Genomic DNA, 21,450 nt, shown 5'->3' with positions numbered 1-21,450 from the left:
ACAATGGAAAAGTAGTTTTCTATACTGGATTGCTCAACTTTCCAATGTTGTGGGCAGTATTTCAGTGTATCGAATGTGCGGTGAAGCACACGCCAAAGAATGGGCTACCCAAATTTGAAGAATTTGTTGTGTTTTGAATGAAGCTTACGTTAAACTTGCCACGCCAGGACCTTGCATATAGGTTTGGTGTCTCGTGTGCAACCATAAGCAGGATTTGTGATAAGTGGCTTGATGCTGCATGTTGGAGACTTAAGTCTTTGATATCATGGCCATCCAGAAGTGACATTTAGAGGACCATGCCACAGGCATTCTTTGATTCCTTTGGGTCAAAGGTAGCAGTTATAGTTGATTGCCTTGAAATTAGGATTGAAAGGCCATCATCCTTGCTAACAAGGAGTGAAACATGGTCTAATTATAAGAACTGTAACACTGCAAAGTTTCTAATAGGCATATGCCCTCAGGGTTCCATATCATACATTTCTGAAGGCTGGGGAGGCAGAACCAGTGATAAACATATCACGGAACACTGTGGCATCCTGGACAAATTGTCGCAAGGAGATATAATTCTGGCTGATCGAGGATTTGACATTGCTGACTCAGTGGGTCTCTAATGTGCTAAGCTGCATATACCTGCATTTACTAAGGGCCAGAAGCAGCTGACAGCTGTAGACGAAAAAACAAGAAAGCTGGCGAACGTCCGAATCCACGTGGAACGAGTGATTGGCCTTGTACGCAACAAGTATCTCATAATGAAGGCTGTTCAGCCAATTGACAATGGTGCCTCCAAACTAGGAGATGAACGCACGCCTCTTGACAAGATAGTAACGGTCCGCTGCGCTCTCACAAACATGTGCCCCCCCATCAGTAGTTTCTGCAAACTCCAATGAGTGACTCTGGCTTGATCTTTTCAACACTCCCCTTCTGAACTTAAAGATATCACTAAACTACCCTCCTTAAAATCTAGAACTTCCTTTGAAAAACTAAAGCTTCTTTTTCTTATTATTCATGATCTTATTAGCACAAACAAGAATTATCTTAGCGTAGAACCAAACACCTATTTTAGGCACAGACACAGCATGTACGTTCCTCCTCCTGTGTTTACCGAATGCTTTACATTTAGTTTTTTCCTAGGGCTGTCAATGAGCGGAACGAACTGCCGGACGATATTGTGAAACTACCATCTTTAAGTGAATTTCTAGAAAAAAAATTGAGTATATGTTTTGCTTAAATTGGCACTTCATATCTGTTGAGAGTATGCATGTATCATGGCAATGTAGACACAAGTTAACGTTTTTGCCATTGTGCAAGTGTTTGGTAATGCAGGTCGAGGAGAAAGCAGTATATGTAGAATGACATCTGTAGAAAAGTGACCTCTCTAGTTGGGTCAGTTAAAAACCTTTTCTGGTTGCCTAAACACAAGGAAGTAACATCATGTGGGGGGTTGTTGCGCCGATTAATTATCCGGGATTGCAGCGTCCTCATGCGACACCTGAAATTTACTTCATGGGCCTTTTTCGCCATCAGTGATGACGCGATTCTATCACAAAAAGTACCAATTTCCGTGAAAATTGATCATCTGGCTTGAAGTGAGAGACGAAATGTATTGCTCATCAATTTTGATTTAAATTTGAGACAAAAAAAGATAACTAGAAAGAATACCAGCTAATTTGTACACTTGGTCTGAGGAGGTACTACATTTCTGTGTCCAGAAGAAAGGAAAAAAAGGAAAGCGTTGACTACACTTGCAAGTTCAGTCACTACCAGATGTGATGGCATAACACAAAGCGTCAGCATGTACAAGACCAAATCTGTTTATTTCAACACTTTCTTTTCTGTCAGATACAAGAAAACGTGAAGAAATGGTGGCCCTCCGACGAGGACTGAAGCTTTAACAAAGGTGACAACAAGAAAAATGGAGCACACATACGGCACAGCCAACATGCTGCTTGATAGTACAATCTAGTCATTGCCATAACAGCAGTATGCACAAGATTTATTTGTCATAAATTAAATAAAAATTTATTCATACGTCGCATATTCTTAACGTAAACGTTTCGAAATAAATATGTACCTAAGCACTTCCAAACAATTCCGCCAGAAGACCAGGAGAAAAAAAATAAACGTCCCTGGTAAGTATGTCAAAAAGTGAAATTCACACCATGAAACAAATGCAGACATGATGAGTGGTCTTGGAAATGGCAGCGATGATGACGAATGTCACAGCTCGTCACTTGCCTTCTTGCTTTGAGCCTGCAGAGTGGGACACGCGGAACAGTGTCATTTTGCGACATTCGAAGTGCGACAACAACACTCGGTGGTGGAGTAATTGGTTTGTATTCACGGTGTAAACAAGAGCAACAGAGCTTGAAGCCATCATCATTGTTAGCGCTCACGTTCATCTACTCTAGTGTTTGTCCATTGTACTATCCACAACTGTGCTGCTGCCTTTACAATAATCGTCATCAGCTTGTTCTATGTCCAAAGTAGGACGAGAGCATCTTCAAGTGAACTACAATCACCCCTGTCTTGCGCCAGCTGGCTCTATCTTATGCCTGCTTAAGTTTCCTGATCCCGTAATGGCATCATTACTCTGGATCATATGCTTTGGCAATGTCCTGTGGCTTTCACAGACTGCGACAAGGAAAGAGACTGGTGGCAGCGAGTCCGTCACAGTGGAGTTCTTTCAGATCAAGTACAGGCCGTCCAGAAGGCCCACGACACGGCGGTAAGGTTAAACCTTACTGTCCCAACGTGGGAGCTGCCTGCGTCAACCTAAGGGTTGATCTTCAGGAGCTGAATAAAGTTCATCATACCATACCGTCACACAACCTAACCTTCTGCCACCATAAATTGTGCTTCCTTTCCCTTGTTACTTTAACCATTAATGGTTATCAGCTTTATGTATTACATGGCCAGCCCAAAGCCATTTCTCCCACTTGAGCTCCACTGGAATACTGGCTACCCCTGTTTGCTCTTTAATACTTGGTGCCCATCTTCCCATCTTAACGTTTCACTTACTGTTAGTTCCATTGTTCATTATATGGCACTTAGCTCAAGTTTCTTCAATCTCCAGGTTTTAATCCCTAAGCTAGTAATGGCAGAATACATTTTTTAGGTACTTCTCTCCCAAAGGATATTGGTAAGCTGTTGTTGAGGAATTGAGAATACCTGTCATCACACTAAAGTTAAATCCTGGGGTTCTAAGTGGCAAAACCACGATCTGAATATAAGGCACACTGTAGGTTAATATAAGGCACTCCAGGTGAATTCTGACCACCTGGGTTTCTTGCACCCAAGTTTAGATACACGCGTGTTTCAGCATTTTGCTCCCACCAAAATGCGGTCGCCGGGATCGACCCCGCGACCTCCAGCTTAGCAATGCAACGCCACAGCTATTCGGCTACCGTGGAACATTCTGCCATCGCACTCCATACAAATAAATATAAGTTGAAGCCAATAGTTTGTTGCAATTACACATTGAACATCCTGTGTGACCGACAAAAAAATATGGCAAGATGGGCACAATATTCAGCAGCTATACATCAAAGATAAACAGCAGCCAAAAAAGCTTAACTTCTGTTGCCTCCTTGCAGGCTTACACTGGTCCCTCACACCTATAACACTGCACAGAAAGCAGAGGGAATCGGGACTGGCTGCAAAAAAACTTAATTTCTGTAAAAAAAAAATTGGAGGACGCTTAGCTTCGCCTTTAAGAGCGGAATGCGATAGCGTTATCGGGCCCCGTTCGAGCCCCGTTATCAGGCCCCGTTGTAAGTTGGCTTTCCCAATGCAACACAGAACGTGGGAAAGCCAGCTTACAAAGACCAAGCTTACACCGATCCCCTTAAAGTCGGCTTCACTTTTAAACAGAAATGCATTGCTAAGAAGTTGTTTTTCCAGGGGCAATATAGGTCGTCTTATATTAAAATATGAAGGCCCTAGGACCTTTTCTCATTATTTTATTAATTCTTTGCTATTGCCCCAATGTGCGCACGTGTCTAAAACGCATTATGCAGGCGAAGTCCCAATTTGACCTGCTGAGGATTAGAGTGCCATCTGGATATCATTTTCGCGAGTAAACTACTCGAGCGCGCAGGTGTAGGTCTGGTAGAAATGCTGAAAAGGGGGTTTGTGTTTGAGTTTCTTCGTAATGACACGTACACACTAGCGGCAAAACGTGCGCGGCGCGCCGCCGCCGGCAACACGCAGCTGCGGCAGGGCGGCCACACCAACCGGCGGCGCGCTGCTGCGGCAATCACGTGGCAGACTAGACTCCTCTCCCTATCTCGAACATCTGTCAGCTCCGTCCGGGAGCTGATGCGTGCAGACGATAGTGCGAAAAGAGTTTCCAGCTAACACCGGACGCGAGTACGAAACGAACGCTAGGACGGGTCCGCATGACACCAGTTTCCCACGCGCACATCACGGAAGCGGGCCGCTGTCATTGGTCTCGTTCATATGCAACATGCAGAAAACCGCAAAAAATCGGTCCAGGAGCAATCCCTGCCGCGGCAAGAAAAACCTGTTTCACGGCGGCTTTTGCGGCATGCCGCGCGCGCTTTGCCGCTAGTGTGTAGGTGCCATAGAATTATGTTTTCTCGTACACTCAAATTAAAATCCGACGCCACCATTTCTGTAGGTTGTGGTTAAGTCGTACTTTACTGTTTTTCTGACAGATATTACTGTGAGAAATTCAATTTTTGTTCACCAAAACCTTGCACCTTGTGGAGGACCTACGCGGTTGGGGCGGTTCGGGATGATTTTCTCCGCCACGGACGCCAACATCGCACGCCGACGCCGGATTTTCTGCGACACGGAGCCCTTAACGCTCTCGCGTTAAAAAACATTGTGTGCCCCCAGATAGCTTTTCTTTCTCTTTCATGGGCAATCATTGCCCAAACTGTGTCCAAACGACGTCATAATGCACAGCCTATCGAGTGCTGGAAATGGTTTTTAGTAGGTCATGTTCCAACTTGCAAGCTGACTGGGCACCAGCATGCTAAAACGTGGGAGCCTGTTTGCTCATTGCAACGTGCATGACCATGAACTGAGCTTGGCTGGATTCATCAGGCTAAAGCCAAGCGCTGAAACAGCCGTGCCATCTATTATCATTCAAGATGCGCTGTTTTCGTGGCATCCCAATTGGTCAGCGTTAGCATATTTAAATTGCAGACTCAAACAGCTTGCAAGAGCTTGTTCCCCACACGTTGCTTCAACAAAGTGCATGTGTGCCATGTGTTTAACTGCAAGTCAATGCCACCATGTGTAGCTTTCTTGTACTTGTCTGTCATCTTGAATGTGTTGTTAACGATCCGTAATGGCAAAGTGTGCCTTGTAACCATGATACATAAGCATACCTGCCAACCTGTGAACCCCAAGATTCATAAAAATCCCACAAATGGGAGGGAAGGGGAAGAGGTCAGCATGCATTTATAAAAACTTTGTTACGAGCACACAGCTTTTGTGGCATACAAACACACACTATCAATTATGATTCAGCTTTAGACGCAGCAAAGCAGCAGAAGCAGCAAACTTAGCACAGCCAAGACTAACAAGCAACATATTCTTTTTAGACCACAATTACTTCTTCAACGACTTTGCTGTCACCGATTGAACAAACTTGCAAGAACTAAGTAGCCTTCCTGCACACAGCGTTTTCTGCTGCTGCACAAATGCAACACAGCAATCAGAACTCATTTTTTGCATGTGTATTTTGGAATCACTTTTAACACCTTCAAAACTTCTTTTGTGAACAGAATTTATTTTTTTGTAAAACATGATGTAAAAATCATGAAACAGGCCTGAATTCATGAACTTTGGAAAAAATTCGGGACAGTTGGCAGGTAGGTTCGTAAGTGCAAAGTTACAGGCCTTAGTGCCCATCCCATCTGTGTTGTAATTTCTGGAAATGATGTTATCATTTTTGGAAACATTTATTGGAAAGAAATGGCAACGATGACCTGCAGTGCCTGGCTTTTGTAATGACAGATGTTACAATAAAATGCTGGCTTTAATACTTGTTGCAGTCAGTCATCCATGGAAAACCATAACAATTAACATGTCTTAGATGTCCATTCCTGCTATTTGTAGCATCACAATCCCAATTCAATAGATACTTAGCACCTTCAGGCGCCAATTAATTCTGTTCATTGAAAATTTAACATTTCTTGCACCTTTGGAATCATGAGAAGCATACAGTTTCAGAACAGATTAAGGAATTTTAAGTGCTTCAGTAAGTTATGCCACGTTTATAAAAATGTGGACTTCATGCAAGAGTTCTCAACAAGAATGTCAGACATGACAACATCAAGCATCTCAAGTTTAGTGTGTCTGTAAAGCATACGTCCAGCCACTTGAAAAATTGCCCGAAGTAAAATAATGCAAAAAACAGATAAAGGAAGTGAACCCTCTACGTGACGGCATACTGACGGCAAACTGTTTACCTTCCGACTCGTTTTACTAAAATACTTTGCATGTATTACTGCAATTCGCAAGCAGGTGCAATCAAAAATGGTTGAAGATCTACGAGACATTTTAAATATAATTATTGTTTAACTAATTCTTGCTTTTGATGCAGTATCTTGGTGTGTAAAATTGTGCACACAGCACCTGAAGGGGTTAAGATAGTTGAGAACACCTGTTTGCTATAGCTTACATTTTATTACGAAAAACTTCTGTGAATTTTTAGTAGATTCGCAAAACCACGAAATATATGAATGTATACTTAACAGCTTCTGGCAAATTTCAAATGATTTTAACGGAACATTTGGAGAATTTCAAATGGTTTTAGCGGAACATTTGCAAAAAACAAAAAAAAGGCAATGCAGCCTGACACCCAACATTTTGAGAAACTCAGACTGAAGGAGCTTGCAGTTTTAATGAGAATCTTTACAATTAGTGGCATCACATCAGAGGGTGTAAAATTTTCATGCTATTTCTTTGTTTTGCAACAATCGTGAGTTCCAAGACAAGTCCAATTCGGCATATGCTCTCTCGATTCTTAAGGGAAGATTCAAAATATATTGTAAATATTCAATTCGCTGTTCTTGCCATAGAAATAAACAGAATTTCTTCATTGTTATCTCAAATGGAGTACAGTAGCATTACTTATTTTTTTTATACTTCTCATTGATAAGATCTATTATGTCTTGAAGTTCCTGGGAAAATAGAAAAAAAGTTTATTTGGTAGAACCAATTTTTACTTTTACGGCCACTCACAAGAAAGTAGTAAGCACAACAGTACATTAGTGAAGGTGCGTACTGCCATATGTGCAAAGACACACAATATATACCCCAGGCCAGAGCTCGCACAAAAGAAATCACCAGAATTTGCACAGAAACCTCTCCAGAGTCACTGGGAGAGAAGCAGCTTTTCACCAAGCTGAAAAGCTTCTCTTTCCTATTGAACCAGCTGATAGTTCGGACTGGAACATTTAGTTCTGAAGGAACACGAGGACTAACAAGGCCACCTTGCAGCTAACGAAACAGGTTACCATGTTGATAATAGAGACAGAACAAACATTTATTTACACAACCCATGTAGGGATCTGCACAGGTTCTTAAGTTTAGCTGAAAATTCTAAACAAGTCCTGCTCGCTATCTTCACACGGTGCCAGAAACGCTGTTGGCCATGTGTATACTTACAACACTTCTGGTGCCTAATCCCGCGAAAGTGATCGTATCTCTGAAAGTGATCGCTCGAGAATGTAGCCCCAGCATACGAACTGCTTGTTCAGGCAACCACATCAGCGCAAGCCTTTGGACTAAGTACGAGGGCGAATCAGAAAGTCTCTGCCCCGATATTTTGTTACCCAAAATAAGGTAATTACAAATATAGCTACACATTACTATAGCTCTAGCTATAGCTATATAAACTATAGCTGTACAAAGCTACAGGTAATTACAAATATATGTACTATTCTGCGTACCTTACACTATTTTTCCACACAGTCCCCACACCAGTTTAGACATTTGTCCCATCGCAGCACTAAATTTGAGAAATGTCGTCAGTCAGCGATGCACGCGGCCTCCCCGAAGCTCATTGTCATGCAAGTCCTCACGGCCTTTTGCGAACTCACAACACCACCATCTCACACTTCTCAAAGCGAAACACCTTTCCCTATACGTGGGCTGCATTTCTTTGTGGATTTTGATGGGTGTTCATCTCTTGCTCCGTAGAAAACGAATCACACTTCGTCGCTCGTATGCCGTAAACATGTGAAGCACAACCGCCATCTTCAACAACTGACAGCACCGCCGTGCCGTGGAACTAGCGGCAGATAAGGCCTCCAAGCTAAGGTCCACCGCTGGGAATGGATATCTTGATGTCGCATTTACAGCCTAACTTGGCTAAAAAAAATAGAGGCTAAGACTTTCTGATTCGCCCTCGTAGAACAAGATTAAATTAAATTCTGTGGAATTTCGGTGCCAAAACCATGATCTGATTATGAAGCATGCCCCAGTAAAGGTCTCAGGATTAATTTTGACTACCTAGGATTCTTTTAACGTGCACATAAACGTAAGTATACGAGTGTTTTTGCATTTTGATCCAGCCCAAATGTGGCCACTGTGGCAGGAATTGAACCTGTGATCACCACCACAATGCCATTGCCCTAAGCTACCGCTGTGCATGAAATTTCATATGGAGGTGGCTTTTTCTACCGCATTCTGTTTAATTCAATCTCATGGCCAAAAACGTTTCATATTTTTGCAATGCAAAGGAATGCAGCAGCACTTCAAGCTTACCTTTTCACCGGCATTCTTTCCATAATATGGCTTATTTTCAATAGTGATTGTTTCCAGCTGATCCTGCTGAATTAAATAATCCTTTGCCTCCCATGCCTGCGAACCATCCCTGAATGTGAACAGGGCTCGGTTGTCATCAAGGATGTACCTGAAAAGGCAGAACACGTCATGTCTCTGTTAATGACCACACTGAGGTTCAAAACCAACAAGAATATTAATGTGATTAGGATTCTTTGGAAACTTCACCTAGTTTGCGGTATGTATTAAAAGGGGCGCTGAAACACTTTTCTAACTAATCACAGAATGGCCTCACTACTAAAGGACGACGTCTCGCGAATCTCAGACCGCAAAACTTCTTCGAGTCCTTCAACCACAACTGGAGTTATTGCACCGATACCCAACTTTCTGTTTTTATCTCCGCTAGCGTGCTGAAACCTACACAGCGGAGAAGCCAAAAGGACAAAGCCCTGGCCATAAGTCGAGTGTCGCGGCACCCCATGGTGGCCATGGTAGACTATTCAGTGCAGCACACCGCTACTATCTCCTCCCCAGCGCAGGGTAGCAAACCGGATCTTCCATTTGGTTAACCTCCCTGCCTTTCCCCTTTCTTCAGTCTCTCTCTCTCTCTCTACTATCTCGGAGGCTACGTGCAGCTGACTCATCTACACGCAGTGCAAAGAAGAAATTACTTTCCTGTCTTTTTGAGATCGCAGACATGTAATTTTCATTTATTCAACTCAAAATTAGCAATTCTGTATTACTGAGAATGCTCTCATGATCCCGAAATCAGCCAACAGCGTTGGTATGTTCAAAAAGTCTTTCAAGGCCCTTCACATACTCGGTGACCCAAGATGGCCTCTAGCTCGGACCACTAGGTATGTGCTTGCAGAGCAGACAATGTGGGCCAGTGGGTATGTGCCTGAACAGACAACTTCAGCACTGCGAAGGTGATGTTGGTAGGTGCCGATTCCTGGCCAATCCCTCATAATTAATGGCACCCATACGCAACGGATACCTCTGCGTCGAGCGCGGCCACTTGATGGATTGCTATAGCAATGAACTTGCCGAGGACCGTAGGGTTAGTGGGGGCTGCTACGGAGTTTCAACAGGGGCGCAGTAGTTACAACAAGATATACTTTCTCGTAGTATCATTCAGCATTTCAGTTGGCAGCGGGATTGCTACTGCGTGCGTCTGCTGATGCGACCAAGTTTATGCCATTCAAAGATGTCATGAGGATACAATAATCATCATAACAATTGTACATATAAAACACATCACCAATTACACACCAATCATAAGAAAAATTGCTAATCGCATTAATGTCCCCAATCATCTAGAAGGTTGGATGCATCGCTAATCTCATCGCATCGCAAAGAAAGCAAAGCTTTTTTTTTTTACTCTTCCTTTGACTTTCTTACCGCTACTGGCTGGCTGATGTCTTGCCAAATAGCCCACACACAGGACAGAACTCACTCCTATCGTTATACCCCTACTTGTGATCGTTCCTGCATTGTCATGTCATCATGGTCATTCTATCATCGTCATGTCCACAACTTGTGCTAGAGAAGGTTATCTAGGCGTGAAAAAATGTGCTGGACGGGCTGCATCAGCCAGGATCGGCGTCACGTTTTCGCCATGCTGTCATTGACATGCAGTGGTTGCCATTCTAGCATCATCATACCTTTACCATCACTGTCTTCATGTCGCCACCGTCGTACCATTGTCATCCCTACTGGCGGTCTTACAAGGTTGGCCAGCACTGGACATAGTGTGAACAGACACCGGATATAGTGCTTACTGAGAAAGCCCGCAGCAGCAGGTGATGCATTTGAGCATGGACAAGGGATCCAATGCCAACACGCCGTCGTTGCCATGCTGTTGTCATCACTACATCACTTTCATACCATCGTGATTATTCCTTTGTTGTCATGTCATTGTCTTACTTCCGCCGTTTTCACTTTGTCATTGTCACTGCATTGTCATATTGTTCATTGTCATCATACCGTCATCTTCGAGTTGTCGACATACCATCGTCATGCCATTGTCGTATTTGCATCATTGTCAAGTCGCCATCATGTTGTTCCATCATCAGTCATTTTGTTGTATCGATTCCACTGTCTGTCTCGCCTTTGTCATCATGCCGTTGTCATTCCAGCATTGTCATACCATTGATGACATACCATTAAAATCCTTTTAGAATCATCCTTTTGTCATAATTCCAGTTCTGCCATCCCATCGTCATCACGTCATGCCATCATCACACCATCTTTGTCACTCCAGCATTGTCGTCCCATGATTATCACATGCAAATTGTCGCTAAGCAGGAACAGCGTTCTTCACAAACACCAATGAGAGCTTTGCTTAAATCAATTCCCACAGCACATGGGATCCACAGAAATTTTTATTCAGTCTCATATTGTGCACCATTGAGGTGCAACATCTGGAACACCAGTGGCAGTGCTATTTATAATATGGTTCAGTTCAGGTAGCCAGGCACTAAAGCAAAGCATAGCTTTATTCAAGGTGGCCACACAGTCTAGTAAAATCTTGAACTCAAGTCAAAGGTAGGAACGAAACCCCACTCATAGGATATGGTTGTTCATAATCTATCGCCAAATAAATGATTGGCTTCAAAACATTCAACTACTTTCTAGCTACACGGCAGAATATTGGTGATCCTTGTGAAAAGTGCTGAAGCTGTAAAAGCGCAAAATTTGTTGCTTCAGCCCAATGGTGGGGTTTCACAATTGATTTGCTGATTGTTGGTTGACCTATCAATGCATTAGGTTAAATGTCCCAAAGCAGCACATATCAGAGAAGTTCGGATTATTTGAGACATGAAATTTTTTAAGTATAGCCCCCGTCATTAAGAGCCTTCTTGCTTCTCCTGTGGAGAGTGCTCGAAATTCCTGGTCGGGGCACCATTAATATGTTAGCTTAATGCATCTTCCTTTCAAAGCATCCAATGTTTGCTCCTTACAGCACGTGTTTGCTCAGTTAAGCTGCTATAGATGTGCCTTCGTTGTTCGGGTTAAGCCTGATGTTGGCTGTACAGTACAGAAGCATTCTTACATTCTGCCTTAAAGAGAATTAAGTTATGGGGTTTTACGTACCAAAACCACGACCTGATTACGAGGCACGCAGGAGTGGGGGACTCCGGAAATTTGGACCACTTGGGGGTCTTTAACGTACACGGGTGTTTTCGCATTTCGCCCCCATCGAAATGCGGCCGCCGTGGCGGGGATTCGATCCCGCGACCTCGTGCTCAGCAGCCCAACACCATAGCCACTGAGCAACCACAGCAGGTTGCAGAAAGCAGTTGCGAATAGGAATTGAACATGTGACTTCACGATAGCAGCAGTGCGCCAAGCCATAGTAAGGGAAACCAGTAATTGGGCAACAGGTGAACAGTCACCACGATTCTTCTTTGGCTTACAATGGGAATCTGAAGCTGGCTACTGAACCATATGCTTAGGTCACTTTGACACGGCAGGCAGACATGCAGGCAGGCATTTGTTTTCAAGATTACAAATATTCGCACACCCTGAGTAAAGAGTTAAAACACACAAAGAACACTATCAAGCCACACAAAGCACAGGGGTAATTAACTATCATTTTCAATTGAAGTGCAGAATAATATGGAACATTAAAGCGGACCAAAAGACAATTTTCCACAGGTGGGAGCTGAACCCACATCTTCCATATTAGATGTGCACGTGTAATGTGGAATGTTCCTTTCTGCAGTACCACAGAAAAATGTGAACAGAGTTGTACCTGTACATGAAGTTAAAATCATTAAAGCATCGCAGCCATGAAGATTGTGATGAGTAAAACTGCCAAATGCTTTTGCAGCAAAATCACATGTACACTTCAAGTGCTGTGGATCTGGCGTAGAAACGTGTGATCAGTTTCACCCACAGACCCACCCACCCACACACACACACAAGAAAAAAAGCCCCATTAATGAGTATTCGGGAACATTTTCTTAATCACTGAAGGACCTTACATATGTTCTTTCTATATGCAGGAAACATGTAATGACCTGTAGGGCTACTAACGATGGAAAAAAAGAGAAAGCTTCGAGCTCAGAGCCGAACAACTTTACAACATTTTAAACGGCACATACATTTAATATGCAGCTTTATACCACCTGTGTCATTTTTTTTCATTTTCTGGCAACATATTGGTAAGAGCCAAGCAAAAAATTACTTTCGTAATATACCAGACACAATGGGCATGAAGAATAAAAGAAACAGAGGGACTCGAATTTTATTAAAAATAAACATGACACAAACAATGAAGCCAAATTCATTCCTCCTCTATATTTGCCTCCAGAAGCCAATAAAAAAAGAACAGTTAATTGACACTGTTTTTCTTGGCTGATTATGGATGTTATACACAAGGTTGGTTGGTGGCTAAGGCATTGTGTTCTTTTAAATGCCCATTAACATTTGAATGGCTTGAATTGTTGCTGAAAAAACTTTAGACAGTCAAACATTTGTTACTTATACAAAAGGTACCTTCACAATTGACATCAACATAAGCTGGTAGTAAACTGACTTACCTGTCTACACTAATATGGTTGTTCATTAAGCTCGTTTGCCAAATCCGCGTAATCTCCTCAGTTTCTTCTTTTGTTGGCTTCCCTGAAAGATAAGAATACAAAGCAAAACAAGTCAACTCCAGGCAGGTGCAGGCAAACTTACTGAAATTATTTTTTTGTTAATTTTGAACACGCAGGATAAATAATTTTGACTAAGAGCCATGCAAAGAGGGAAGAAACAGAAAACAATGGGCACAACATTAGAGGGCCTACTATTTCGGCCTGTTTATGTACCAGTGGTACAGATTACGCACGCGTAAATGACAGGGGCAACAGCATGAAACCCATGATACTCATATGGCGCTATGTATCATTTGTTGTGTTATGTTCTGTCGTTTGATTCCTGCTATTGTCCTGGTCCATTACGCACTACATAACCTGTAGCCAACGGCCATTAGGATAGGCCTTTGTCTTCCAGCGGACATAAATAACCCAACGACAATGATGAATTAAAGGATAAGGCATTCCTAACCCTAGCCTTCTTTGTTTCTTTTACATGTGTTACGTTCTTCTGAGGTTGCAAGGCTGAACACCACTGTTCATAACTACAATGAAGAGCTGGCTAGAAAAGTTTACGGGACACAGAATTTGCGAGAAAGCTGAATTCCGGCTAAGCCAAGGCACAAAGCCTTGAATTCAGTTTGAATGCGTAGCAGCTGGTGCGACCTACAGAGTTATCAATACAATTAATAGTGTCATGCCTAAACCGAGCAAAAACTCGTTCTTACCGTTGAACCTGTGTCCCATAAGCTTTTGTGGCCAGTTGTGCTATCAATTGACCTGCATCACCTGGCAGGCTTTCACAGCCTGTAGTTGATACTTGGTGGTAGTTGTTTGAATGAAAATTGACTGTGCATGCCACACTTTGTGACAGAACAAGAATGCAACTTGCAGTTTTAGGTTGCCCATAACTATGGCACTCATTATAACAATGTATAATTCTGCTTATAACTGCTTTGTTCAGCTGCTCTTCTAATTATGTTAAGAGTCAATTTAACAAGAGGTTCCATTTCAGCACTGAACTCTGAAACTTCTTTGTGTGCATTTGCTAACCATGCACTGTACCACATTGGAGACCAACAAACTGAAATGTAGTTACAGCCTATCATTGTTGTAAAGAAAAGCTAACCTTACATGTAAAAAAGCATTGATCATCATTAATTGAATGTTTTGAAGGTTTTAATGTTGAAAGTAATTGAAGGCTTTTTTTTTCCTACGTAACAGAGCATAACATTAATATGCGGAACTTAGGTTCAGGTTGAATATGCTTATCACACCTGCATACCGATGGAATAACTCCTGATGCAACAACTCACTGAAGGAGCTAACTGTTCGCACCTTGATGTTTCTTTTCACAATACTATTTACTTAATGATTTGCTGAACGGGTTTTAAAGTCCCAAAGCAACGCAGGAGTTGAAAGACATGCTTTAGTGGAAGGCTCAAATTAGTGTGCACCCGAAGTTCAATACACAAGCATTTTTTGCATTGCACTCACATATGAATGCGGCCGACAAAGCTTGGAATCAAACCTGCAACCTTGTGCTCATTAGCAAGATGCCTTAGCTGCTCAGTAATTGTGGCAAGTTTAATAAACAATGACAAAATTAAACGCGGCAAAGGGTGGTCACATTATGTCGTACAGTGCAAGTAGTGATCAGCAAATCATGTGGCAAGTTTTCAGAAGTTTCTTTCTGTTTTGCAGGAAGAACACAACACTCTTAGGAATATACAAAGGAATGGTCTCAGAAAGGTAACCCCTCAAGAGCACACAAACTACAGCATAAGCTCAACATGTCAAGTCATCATGCATCCTTATTACAAGTTCTTTTTTTTAAGCATTTCTTTGCAAGGGGTAGGTAACAATTATGTTTGTCAGACTGGCAAAGTTAATGGCATTTTTCATGTCATGAAATGCCGTGTTGAGGATACATGTTGGCCATGCAGAAAGTTACCCAAGTATAAATTTTCGAAATTCAGTTCTCTTTATCGATCAAATATGCAAGTAATGCCACTAACAATTGCACATATTTCAAGTAGACCTTGCTTTCATTTCACTAAAGTGATTTGTCATGTGTTTTAGATTTTTTTAAAACTGTCAACTGCGGTCAAATCCATAGTCGAACAGTGCTGGAGTACTTCCTTCGGCAGTTATGATTACTTCCACTACACCATATGTTTTCTGTCATCCAATTATGCTTCGAAACAACATTGTGAACAGAAGTATGCATTCAACAGCGTATGGAGTTCTCTGAACAAAGTACGCTATCCCCCAATATGAAAGGGAACACTTCATCTGCGTACAAGTCAGAATCTCACTCACTGCTATTGGTTATGTTGTTCCTCTGTTAAAGAATCCTGCTCATTAAACTTTTCCTAATCGCAAGCACATGCAAGAATTACCAGCTTTGAACAGAAAACCAGTGTTCCCTTTCATATCGGCAGAGGGTGTACACCGTTAGTGGCACAGCGTTTTGATGTGATTAAGCCAACCCACGCGGCAACACATAAATTGCATTACTTCAGTCGTTAGCTGCTTGAACATGCTCTAGCAGCTCCTTCTTTTGGCTCTTGTGTCACTACATCCAGAACTGGCAGCTTCCCCCCAACCTTACCTTTTCGCAAAGACAGCTTCGTTTTGTAAAAGCATTGAAAGTTGGGCGAGTTGGTGGCTATTCATTATGAACCACATTGCGCGCTGCAGTTTCATAATTAATAGCTTCGTTGGCCAAGAGAGAGAAAGGATGCATAGAAAGCCAATTGGCCAAAAGGACCATTATCAATGCGAGGTAGTTGATGTTACAGTTAAACATGCTGATTTACTAGGTCACATGATGCACAACACCAAATAATTAGGATAAAGACTGGCATCTGCAGAAACATGCACACAGGGAGCAATGATTGTCATTCTTTCGTGGTGTGTTGCGTGCAACACTACAGGGCAGCGCTAACAGCAATAGTGCAATGACTGTTAGCAGCAGTCACTTTTACCTGAAATTAGCATATGTGAATAAATATTTCGTGCGCACTTTCTTGCCAAAAAGACAGTGTATTCCTTTGAACAGGTGAGTCGTATGCAGCTTACATGTATGCATAATGGAGCGCTAAATGGTGTGTATAATGCCCACATTGAAAAACAAATTTATTTCGACTGATACGGTTGCTAGGAACGCGCATATTTTAACTGCGCGCACGTGCGCGCGCGCGTGTGTGTGTGCGTGTGTGTGTGAAGCACGCCACAGCAACCTGGGTCACTTTAGTCACAATCAAATACTTACCTAAGAGGGTGATAAACGTCATAAGCATTCTGCCTTTCTTCGACGCCCTCAGTATGTTCTCCGGATTTGAAACGTCCATCTTGTTCATATCAATCTTAGGAGCCGGCCGCATGTACTCCGGGAGTTCGTCAGGCTCTAGCGGCTCCTCGTCTTCCTAAAGAAAAAAAAAAAAAAAAGTGAAACTAGGCGTCAATTCCACGTACATACGCGCACATCGCAGGCTCGAAAACAACGAAGGCGCTGCAGCACTTGCCTCCCACTGTTCGTAAAGTCTTTCCAAGTCGGCGTCATTGAAGTCGCGTACGTCTTTCTTGGCCCAATCTGGTTTCGCGTCTTCCTTCGATTTCTTCGCCGTTGACACCGCGAACAGAACAGCAAAAGCTGCAGTGAACAGTAGCTGCCTCATTTTAGCTTCACTGAACGACTCACCGAACGTGTCAGGACTCCTCAGGTGAGTATGAACTCATGCCACGAAAATCTGAGCGCAGCTTCGCAAACTCGCTGCCACTCCGTTCAAATTTGCGGAAGCACGGAAAAAAGAGCGTCAGCGTAAACGCCGGAAAATGCCGGAAACACGCCAGACGAATAAACCGGACGCGTAAAATAACGCTACTACCAAACCTCCCAACAAACTGCGTATTTCAATACCCAACACGTATTCAGACAAAATTTTACAACTTACAGATTGTCGCGCCACCTCTAATGGAAATATAAGTTATTACAGCGGTTGGGGGTGCCGCAAAGCAAGGAAGTGCGAATTACGGCCGCCTGGACCGCCGCGCCCTATCTAGGGAGAAACTCTACGGCATAGACTACGGGCGCGCTGACTGCCGTGTGCGAACTCTTGTTTAACTATTTTTACCATAGATACGCAATCATCGAACAACCTTGAAAATGTAGTCAAAAGTGGTTGTTTTTCAATCAGAACCGTCAGATTCCCTGGTATTCGAGACTTTTCAACCGCTTTAAAACAAAACTTCGTTATAGCAGTTCGAATCACAATCTTGAAGTCCAACGACTGTACTTATTTGCGGAATGAGCCATTCATGAGCACACAGTATCGCGGATTTTGCATACGTGGTTCGCTTTCCCATAGAGAAGGGAAGAAAAGAGCATTCATATGTAGGTGACAATTTACGGGATTTGATGACTTCATGGCAGCATTTAGGGGTTTTAAGGCGCTGGAAGCAAAAGTTTTCTACACAAAAAGATGTGTGCCATTTTATTTTCTGTCTTGTTGTACGCTGCAGTTCATAGCAACGTTTATAGATACGTTGATGCAAAGTACTTTCTTCCCACCCACCACAAAAATTCAACCCCCCCCCCCCCTGGCAGATATCCTGGGTGCGCTACTGAAACGCATCACTCACTGTTTTGATGATCCAAATATAATCTCACTATCAGGTAGGGAGCAGTCTACCTGACTGGAGCAGTATTTTTTTATTTGGGGTGTTGCTACACGTTGCTACGCTGCGCTCCGCAACTCCCCAACGACCGCGGCTTCCGCCGCGATACCGGGGCACAACCGACCACGCCGCGAAACAGAGAGGAAAAAAATGGTGGTACCAAGAAAAAAAATTAAGTCTCTTGCTAAGGCGAGATTCGAACCCACGTAGCCCCGGGTCTCAAAGCGAGCGTCGTAACCATTCAGGTCCGCTGCCACGCTTCCAGAGCATGCATTCATGCGAAGCATATGATTGCGTTCGAGCGTCGTCGTCTTCGTCGAAAAAAAGAAAATGGAGATACGTCATCGGAGGCGAGGCCCCGCCCCTGCACGCAGGCGCGGATCCAGGGGGGTGTCCGGATGTCCTGACCCCCCCCCCCCCCTCAGATTTCTGTATCGCCCCCTCGCTGATAGGGGGATGGCCCTGTCAAAAAAAAAATATGGCCACCAGGCTCCGGAATTCTTCAAACTTATTTTCGTGAGTACCAGTGGTATCAGCCATGTAGAAGTAAAGGTAGCTCGCCCACAAGCTTAGTTGTACTCCGTAGGGGTGTGGTGTCGCGAAGTTGCCGTAGTTAATTTTTCTCATGAACACCTTGGACCTCCCGTCGGTGGAGTCGAATGAACGTGGGGACGTCCCTTTTGCCAAGCACGCCGATGTACGCGCGAGCGCCTTCGCGCCTGATCAACTTAGTTTCGCATTGGGGTGTCATCGGTTGCCTCATTTGCTGTCATCGGTTCCGCGACCTACCTGCTTAATGAAAGAGATCTCTCGTTGAAGTGTTCATATATAAATAATAACAACTAACAGCTAAACTAGGAACTACGCATAGGCAACTTTTTTTTTTTAAACTGTAGCACTCATTGTGATCACAGTTACACGTTGACAATATCCAGTACGAGCACAGTACCGTTCGTACGCTACAAGTTTTTCATTGTAACTTCGCAGTTTTATTGCCGTACATTAAGCATAGTACGGTAAAAGTCGCTGGATCCGTTTATCTGAGTGGGCGTTCTCGCGGAGCGGGGCGAAGCCTCGAGCAGCGGCTGCGAAGTGGGGGAGCGTGACGTCAGCGGCCAACGCCAGCGCGCAGGCCTAGGATGTCGTCGCGTGGTTAGAGAAACGGGAGCAGATGCGCGCCTTGTGTAAAAGGATGACATCGCGTGGGAAACAAAACATGAAGACGCTAGCTCGCGCTCACGGCTACTACGCCACGTCGTTCTTCTTGTAGTTGGCGTCGTGAGTCTTCATACGCGATGATTCGCATATCGTAAACAACCAGCGTAGTGGTTGCCGCGTTGAAACGAAGGTGTCTCATCCGAACACAAAGAATCTTCTTAAGGAAATCAAGGTGTCCCAACAGAACTCCAAAGACGGACCCGTGCTTACGCATTTATAACGAACCTGCGACAGACCATCCCAAATATTATTTTAAGAAACAAATACAGGCTCATATACCGGGTGTTCAAAATTAAGCTTTATGGTTTTCTTAAAATTAGGCACCGGGAGGCACGTGAAGACCACCTGCGCAAATAAGTTGTGTGGCCAGGGAGACACAAAGTGAGATAATTATCGCTGTCAGCAACCGAATTATCTAAAATTGAATAATTAACTTTTTATTGACTGCAGTAAGTGCGTATGTTTCTATTCAAAAGTAGAGGCAGTCGTGTTTCTGCACAGTTTCACTCGGAAGAATTCTTCTAGCATGTCTATGCTCCGAGATCATCATCATCATCAGCCTATATTTTATGTCCACTGCAGGACGAAGGCCTCTCCCTGCGATCTCCAATTACCCCTGTCTTGCGCTAGCGTATTCCAACTTGCGCCTGCAAATTTCCTAACTTCATCATCCCATCTGGTTTTCTGCCGACCTCGACTGCGCTTCCCTTCTCTTGGTATCCATTCTGTAATCCTAATGGTCCACCGGCCGGTTATCCATCCTACGCATTACATGGCCTGCCCAGCTCCATTTCTTCCGCTTAATGTCAACTAGAATATCGGCTATCCCCGTTTGTTCTCTGATCCACACCGCTTTCTTCCTGTCTCTTAACGTTAGTCCTAACATTTTTTGTTAGGACTCGAGAACAAGTCCTAACTTGTTCTCGAGCTTCTTTGTTAACCTCCAAGTTTCTGCCCCATATGTTAGCACCGGTAGAATGCAATTATTGTACACTTTTCTTTTCAACGACAGTGGTAAGCTCCCAGTCAGGATTTGGTAATGCCTGCCGTATGCACTCCAACCCAATTTTACTCTTCTGTAAATTTCTTTCTCGTGATCAGGGTCCCCTGTGAGTAATTGACCTAGATAAACGTACTCCTTTACAGACTCTAGAGGCTGACTGGCGATCCTGAATTCTTGTTCCCTTGCCAGGCTATTTAACATTATCTTAGTCTTCTGCATATTCATCTCCTCCCCCCCCCCCCCCCCCCCCCCTCAGAAAAACCTGGATCCGCCCCTGCCTGCACGGGTTTGTTGAAAACAGTCGCATCCTTTATCCGCGCATTCTAGCTTGTGCGCAGCGCGTTCCGCGTGTGTGATAGCCTGATAGGACAAACGACCAGACATCACAATGCGCCAAAAGCATGGCCTTCGAGATTCCAGTGCTGCTATTTCGGATGCCAATGAAGTTATTTGTCTGTCTGTCTGCAAAACTACTCAGTTGTCGCTGCTTTATGAAAATAAACCACATAACACCTGTGGAACCTGTGGTTGGACAGTCCTTACTAAAATGAGAATACTCGCATATCACTTCTATGATAAGCAGGCCACGGTGCTACGTTCTAACTTGAGGTCTGCTTGAGGTACACAAGAGAAACATAATGGTAGGAACGTCTGACCTTGACCCCTACATTCCTTGCACTTCGAACGTACATCGTCGCGTGAAAAAACGAACTGTAAATTTATCTAGAGCATTTTCTGGTGCATGCTTCTAGGGATATCTTGGAACCGGACGTTGGCAACTCCGCCGGCGAATGCCGTCAACAGCACGGAGCACGTTGCCTATGACGTTGCCATGGATGTTGCATCGTGATTGCTGGCTTGGTGAGGGCTGGTCTTTTGTTTGTAGGGAGAAGTTCCGTCTGTGCTTCACGCAGCGCCTGACACGGAGAAGTTGCGCTGTGAGAAGTCGCTGCGCGTCGTGAGTAAAGCTCGTAAGTATTGATGCACGGGGGCCACCTGAGCGCTGTTTCGTGATCCCCCTATGTTTAGAGTTCGCGCTCTGCAGTTCAAAATTCTGTGCGCTACTCTCTCGCAGATTTGAAGCTCTCTTCATCGCCGAGCCTAATGTTGGATCGTGGGTCAAATGCTTCTGGATTTTCACCCCGTAGCGCTCACTGTACTGTTGTTTGTCAGTGAAACGCTAGGAAGCGCCGCTGA

The 21,450-nt window shown here is 43.8% G+C and overlaps 1 protein-coding gene across 1 annotated transcript; it reads right to left on the bottom strand.

Annotated features, from left to right (window-relative positions):
• Positions 1 to 1,795: 1,795 nt before the first annotated feature.
• LOC119455495 (LDLR chaperone boca-like) lies at positions 1,796 to 17,212 on the bottom strand. The gene is made up of 5 exons (XM_049668830.1): positions 16,876 to 17,212; positions 16,627 to 16,776; positions 13,311 to 13,392; positions 8,746 to 8,893; positions 1,796 to 2,250 (listed from the first exon to the last, which is right to left on the bottom strand). The coding sequence occupies exons 1-5, from the start codon at positions 17,030 to 17,032 to the stop codon at positions 2,218 to 2,220; spliced, it is 570 nt and encodes a 189-aa protein (XP_049524787.1). The 5' UTR covers positions 17,033 to 17,212; the 3' UTR covers positions 1,796 to 2,217.
• Positions 17,213 to 21,450: the final 4,238 nt, after the last annotated feature.

This window comes from Dermacentor silvarum, chromosome 6 (assembly GCF_013339745.2).
Source record: "Dermacentor silvarum isolate Dsil-2018 chromosome 6, BIME_Dsil_1.4, whole genome shotgun sequence".
Lineage (NCBI taxonomy): Eukaryota > Metazoa > Arthropoda > Arachnida > Ixodida > Ixodidae > Dermacentor > Dermacentor silvarum.
This window is presented reverse-complemented; position numbering and strand designations above follow the sequence as displayed.

What these genes read in the sequence shown, in the direction of transcription:
- LOC119455495 (XM_049668830.1), bottom strand. Translation starts at nt 17,032, where the DNA reads ATGAGGCAGCTACTGTTCACTGCAGCTTTTGCTGTTCTGTTCGCGGTG. An exon ending in TTACGAACAGTGGGAGGCAA is followed by an intron (nt 16,777 to 16,875) that starts GTGCTGCAGCGC and finishes TTCTTTAGGAAG; the next exon opens with ACGAGGAGCCGCTAGAGCCT. An exon ending in AACCATATTAGTGTAGACAG is followed by an intron (nt 8,894 to 13,310) that starts GTAAGTCAGTTT and finishes CTGCCTTTTCAG; the next exon opens with GTACATCCTTGATGACAACC.